Genomic DNA, 5,416 nt, shown 5'->3' on the forward strand with positions numbered 1-5,416 from the left:
TTTTCAGCTATAGATCGCGGCACTAAATGTTGATGCCATTGTTGTCCGTACTTTCAGCAGTGAAGGCTGTTATAGCGTTAATCTATTCGTGAATGGAACGACAACAAAGTAATGCAGGTTTTGCATAATACCCTCTGGTTTTTTTTTACTTTTTCGATTCAGTACCACAATTCTGATATGAAAAAATGCCTTATTATTGCGAGACCACTAGCCGCTCTATAGCCAAAAGGTTCTCTCATCAATGTCCATGCTTGGTGCAGTCCGAGGCTGTTAATCCTCCCTCAAGGTAGTACTCGCATGGTGGAGGAAAGAGATTAGGGAGTGGTGGTTCCTCCCTAAGCACTCGGCCTGGTGAAGCAGCCTTAGCGTTCAACTTCGGAGTTGGGATCGCAGCGTTGCCTTCACCAAAGGCAAGGAGTCCAGTCATAATCACGACAATGGAGAAGCGTATTTTCATCCTTGAACAAACTTGGAACGAGCTAATAGGTCTGGCTTGATCAGTGTGCACCTGGAAACAAATTGCAAAAGTGAGCTGAAGTGTAGCGAATCGGCTGCTGGTGTCAATGTTTCATGAAAACCACATAATCGGAGTGATGATGTGGTTGTAGTGGCGGTGTCAACAATTCACCATTCTAAGAGCAGCGTAAGCATATTTTTGTAACTTCAATCTTTTAAGATATACTCAGCCTGTACGTCTTAACCATTACCCGCTAACTTCATATCGACCCAGAGAACAACTAGAGCTGTTTATAAAAGAGCTGAGAGCTGTAAAGATTTAAATCTGTGAAATGCTCTTCTCTCACCCAACAATTGTGCTTACACCCCAGACACCTTCGCTATTCACGAAACACTGGTGTTTCGACGTGCTAACACAGGTTACTAGGATGTGACTACGGTGCCGGACGTGGCACACTAGCAAGTATGCGTTTGCTGTTGCGTCTAGCGCCAACTAATATTCAGGTGTTCAAGATCCGCTGCGTGGTCTTTTGTAAATGTCTATAGTGAAAGCTCCACGTAAAGCAACGTAAAACATTTTGACATTATCTGGTTGATCCTGCTGAGCATGGCCTGACCTACTTACCAGCAGCAAACACAAAAGTTTGCGCTACGCTGTTTACTAACGACGACAGACTCTCGATAAATAGACTACCTTGCTCATTTCCAGTTTGCCTTCACTTGAGCAACCCCCCCCCCTTCCCGTCTGCAGAATGCGTCTACGCTACTCACTCGCCGCGACTATGGCTGCTCTTGTCGCCTTGAGTGAAGGAATTAGAGCGAGCCGTGAGGCAACCTCGCTTAACCAAGTCAACGCGGATCGCGGCTTCGATTTCGCCGAAGATGACCACCTCCGGGTCAGATCCCTCAGGGGGAATCCCGAAAAACCCAGCCAATTCTATCACGACACGCATCCTTGCGAAGTCTGGCTCGATGGGGGTAGCAAAAACAACTGTCCGTGAAATGAGACCTGTCGACGGTGCCTGGCCATTAGCATTTTCGCGTTCACGCTTAAATTTGCAATACACCGGATGAAGTTATGGTTACGGTCACAGAAAAAACGTGCTAATCCTGGATCAAAACTCGCTTCTCTTTGTTGTCGTGACATATTCTTACAGGTACACGAACCCCTAAAACGGCGTCATGGATTTAATCATGTGCGAAACGCATCGAGTAAATCATAAGCAGCTTATGTTGTGGCTAGAAACAATAAGGACTCAGTATCCCGCTTAAGTTGCGTACAGTAATTATCCGGGACTAGCACTCCACCATGTTGTACTGTTGCCAAGTGTTTGTTATCTCTCAGGCCACTTATTGTGCAGTTGAAATTTCGAATAGATAATGTTGCTATCTGATGATGGTATTTTTTGCTTTTTGGATTGATATGTTTGATACTCTATCTGGTGGGCAAAGCACAATTTAACCTTCATAGAGTGAGCGATTCGGGATGAAATGCGTAGCGTGTGCAAGTGTTGAAGGTTCCACAGTATCTGTGAGAGCTCGCTACTAAGCCCAAAATGCATGTTCGGATTTGTCATTTTATTGTGTTTCCATACGTTTCAATTTTTCTATTCGTTTTCGCATTCGAGCTTTTGAAAACAAAATGTGTAATATAACCCATTTTCCAAACGTTCCATGAATAGATTCTGATTCGTAGATGTGTTTTCCAAGCCATCTTCTTTCTGATCCTGTCTGCTATTCGCATGACTAGATCGCGATATCACCTATTATGATAAAAAGGAGACCCTAGTATTACCCAGCCCGTATTATGCCGGCAAACGTGCTCGATTTGCAACGTGAGCCTGGCTCATACTTCGAAGTAAGCTGTTGCCACACACTCAGCTCAATGCGTCGGATCCCCTCTGTTGGGTTCAGTCATTTTTCAATTCGCCTTCCTCCTCTCCAGTACCTGACGAACCAGCTTAACGATGCGTCTCGGCTACCTTCTGCTTGTGACAACCATTGGTCTTCTGGCATGTGAAGATACCCTTGCTGCTCTATCCAAATCTCAGAGCTCGAAACTGACTGCTTTCAGCAACCTGGCAGCCCATGAACAAGTTGGCGATTTAAACGGTAACCGTGACAACAAGCGCGCTCTTCGGGTTGCCAGCAAAACAGAAGAAGCTGACAGCAGCGACGACCCTGCTTCTGCCAAGGACCTCACCGACTCGGACGATGAAGAAGAGAGAGATCTTATTATTTCGACTTGGGATCGTCCCAAATACCGGCGTTGGTTTCATGATGGAATGACCCCTTACGACGTCCAGCATGTGCTGGGTTTGACTGGCGTGAGACGTCTCTGGAAACCCATCAAAAGACGTGTGTACAAAGGCTACGTCGTGTACTACACGGAGAAATGCAACAAGGCGAAGTACCATGACTTCTGCAAACAGCACGCTGACAAGTAGAATACGAAACCGCCTGGGAGTCAGAGAGAAATTACACTGTAACTCAAAAGAATTACATGTATTTTGCTCTAGTTTCCGATTTGATTCGTGTCACTCTGGTTGGACTAAAATGCCAGAAGGAGGAGATCGAAGTTGGTACATGTATTTTCTCCTGTTTGAAAATTAAGTAGTGCCTTCGGCTTGAAGAAGCTCTGAAATTTAGAATGCATATGAAAGAAGCCCACTAATAGTGTGCAGGTAAAAAAAAAGTAATATATCGCAGATTATGCAAGCACTGTAGGTTTCCCTCTATATTCGCCCTCCCGTTCGGTTTACCGCACGTTCGGCTTACCGATCCTTTGTTATAAAGCAAAGGCTACACACTGAAAAACAATTTTCTTTTACAATACCAGAAAGGGTTTTTCTCAGATCGAGTCTGCTTAGTAGTACTAGTATATGCGATTCTGAACGCTTCAAGTTCATAAAGCAAGCGCTGACAATAACAAGGCACGCCCCAAAATAACACTACTTGTATACACCGCAACGTCGATGGCAAAACATGTAGGTATCAGAAGCCGAGACTAGGTACATACACGAAAGCATCTCAAGGACGCTTTCTTTTTCTTTACACACGCGAAATATTACTTTCGATTAAGTCGTGACCGAAATTTCTCTCACTCGATAGAAACTACGGTGTGGCCAGCCTCTTCTTCTCCTCTTTCCTCTTCTCCATGGCGGTGTAGAACGAGAAGTAACCGAGGTAAAGCTGCTGGAGTTGCCTCGCAACCTTGTTCATTTCCGCTTGGGAGACGCCCAACACCGTCTTAACTTGCGTCGGCGTCAGCTTGGCGTTGTACCAAGCACGGTAACTAACGGTCCACACTGCGCGGTCCTCCTCATCAACCTCACTGAGAATATCTGCAACCGAACGCTCCTCCGTGCTGGTCGTGTGGCTTCGCAGCGAACGAGCGAAGCCCTGGTTGTCGTTCACCGAGTTGACAGCGTTTGAGGTCTCAGCAAGCGCGTCAGTGGAGCTGGAAATGAGGGCAATCACAGCCACCGCAGCGACGAGAAAGAAGCGCATGGCAAAGCAATAGGGTTATTCAAAGGGGGAGAATTGCTAACTGATGGCTATTTCATCCCCCTCGACGAGGTTCACAGCTTTGATTCGAGGGCCTCGTGTCGAACAGCAAAGCCCGTGAACAGGGAAAGAGGGCAGATGGTCGATTTGCTTATCTTCGAGATGCACAAAAACCTTCCGTATGTGTTGCTGCTAAAGGCAGCGTGACAGCCTTGATCTGCTGGGGCCATCCCAGCTGTCCATGAAGGGATTCGCTTCGAGTCGAAGAGCTCCAGTCGACTGTCGAGCCGGAGTATGATGGCTTCATGAAGTACAAATTGCATTCATCCCACATCAACTCACTGGAAAGTCAATGACGTCCATACAGCCTATGTTGGCTTATATATCTTTATAATTTGAAATACTTCTTCAGAAACGTTTAATCTATTTACCTGTAATAGTCTATATACCGTTAGAAGTATATATTTTTATCGCCATTGTAACAAACCACCATTCGTGTTTACGAGTAGAACCTTTAGCATCGACACAAAAATCCTCTGTGCGTAAGCGGCAATGACCGACAGCATGACGGAGGAGATCCTCTTCTCGCTCGCGCGCACGTTCTATCCGTTGGCCAGCAGCGAGCAACCAACAAAGCGCGCGCTAACCAGCGAAGACAGCGGCTCCACATCGGACGAGGCGGCACCGAAGAAGAAGAAGAAGGGCAGGACGCCCAGCCATGTAGCCAAGAGGGTTGGTATCAGTTACTTAACTCTAAAGTAATCATTCTGTAATGTGCTTTTATGCTGTTAATTAGGAGGAGAAGAAGCATTTACTCAAGGAATTAGCATTCCTGGAGACTCGAGCGGCGTTACTTCGTAAAGACGCAGGGATTCCAGACCCGAAGGAGGTGGCAGCTACTGAGCACCAAGTTGAGGTTAACCGCCAGTTGAAAGAAGCGATTCAAATGCAACAGAACGCGATGGCTGCAGCTCAGTCGGCTTTTGCAGAATTTTCAGTGAGATATTGACAGTAAATTAGTAGAAAAAAATCTGGGATGACTAAGCAATATTTCTTTTTTTTCCAGACTCTGCGAGGACACAATCCTTTGGAAAGTTATATCCATCTGAGCAAGGATCCTTCTGCACGACGGTCGCAAGTTTGCGCATTGAAGCACCAGTACCTGCAATGTGCGATGCAGTTTTTGAAGCAGCGAATGGAGCTGGCAACCAATCCGAATCGACCTTTCTACGAGGAGTCCGGGCACTTGACGGATGAAGGACATTACATCGCTACACGGCTGGACGTGCACCAGTTTGTAGGTGTACAGAGTGTCAAGCAAGTGTTCGACGCGTTGGAATTTTACTTTTTCAACCTGGAAATCACCACAACTGAACTGGGTGAGGACCTGACAATCAGAGAAGATTCGAACGACCTGGATAGTAGCAAGAACCCCATGCTACACCATCGTCTA

At 46.3% G+C, this 5,416-nt stretch overlaps 5 protein-coding genes across 5 annotated transcripts in view; 2 read left to right on the plus strand and 3 right to left on the minus strand.

The window, feature by feature from the left end:
• Positions 1 to 1,223: 1,223 nt before the first annotated feature.
• PPTG_24030 (hypothetical protein) lies at positions 1,224 to 1,409 on the minus strand (the record flags this gene model as incomplete). The annotated part of the gene is made up of 1 exon (XM_008914850.1): positions 1,224 to 1,409. One exon carries the CDS (start codon positions 1,407 to 1,409, stop codon positions 1,224 to 1,226), a length of 186 nt encoding a protein of 61 aa, XP_008913098.1.
• Positions 1,410 to 2,423: 1,014 nt separating this feature from the next.
• Positions 2,424 to 3,073, plus strand: PPTG_17016 (hypothetical protein; the record flags this gene model as incomplete). Its single annotated transcript, XM_008914851.1, has 1 exon — positions 2,424 to 3,073. The coding sequence occupies one exon, from the start codon at positions 2,424 to 2,426 to the stop codon at positions 2,901 to 2,903; it is 480 nt and encodes a 159-aa protein (XP_008913099.1). The 3' UTR covers positions 2,904 to 3,073.
• A 379-nt stretch (positions 3,074 to 3,452) lies between these two features.
• PPTG_17017 (hypothetical protein) lies at positions 3,453 to 4,318 on the minus strand. Its single transcript, XM_008914852.1, has one exon. The coding sequence runs from the start codon at positions 3,964 to 3,966 to the stop codon at positions 3,571 to 3,573; it is 396 nt and encodes a 131-aa protein (XP_008913100.1). The 5' UTR covers positions 3,967 to 4,318; the 3' UTR covers positions 3,453 to 3,570.
• A 3-nt stretch (positions 4,319 to 4,321) lies between these two features.
• Positions 4,322 to 5,416, minus strand: part of PPTG_17020 (hypothetical protein) — a 3,768-nt gene continuing 2,673 nt past the window's right edge. Inside the window, exon 2 of the mRNA XM_008914853.1 lies at positions 4,322 to 5,350. The gene's annotated coding sequence lies outside the window, so the exon portion shown is untranslated. The remainder of the gene's footprint in view (positions 5,351 to 5,416) is intronic.
• Positions 4,516 to 5,416, plus strand: part of PPTG_24031 (hypothetical protein) — a gene marked incomplete at its 5' end in the record, with an annotated part of 1,754 nt that continues 853 nt past the window's right edge. The window contains 3 exons of the mRNA XM_008914856.1: positions 4,516 to 4,695; positions 4,760 to 4,960; positions 5,030 to 5,384. Of these exons, the coding sequence (XP_008913104.1) occupies positions 4,516 to 4,695; positions 4,760 to 4,960; positions 5,030 to 5,384 (736 nt within the window). The remainder of the gene's footprint in view (positions 4,696 to 4,759; positions 4,961 to 5,029; positions 5,385 to 5,416) is intronic.

The sequence above is a fragment of the Phytophthora parasitica genome (assembly GCF_000247585.1).
Source record: "Phytophthora parasitica INRA-310 unplaced genomic scaffold supercont2.64, whole genome shotgun sequence".
Taxonomy (NCBI): Eukaryota; Oomycota; class Peronosporomycetes; order Peronosporales; family Peronosporaceae; genus Phytophthora; species Phytophthora nicotianae.

What these genes read in the sequence shown, in the direction of transcription:
- PPTG_17017 (XM_008914852.1), bottom strand. Translation starts at nt 3,966, where the DNA reads ATGCGCTTCTTTCTCGTCGCTGCGGTGGCTGTGATTGCCCTCATTTCC.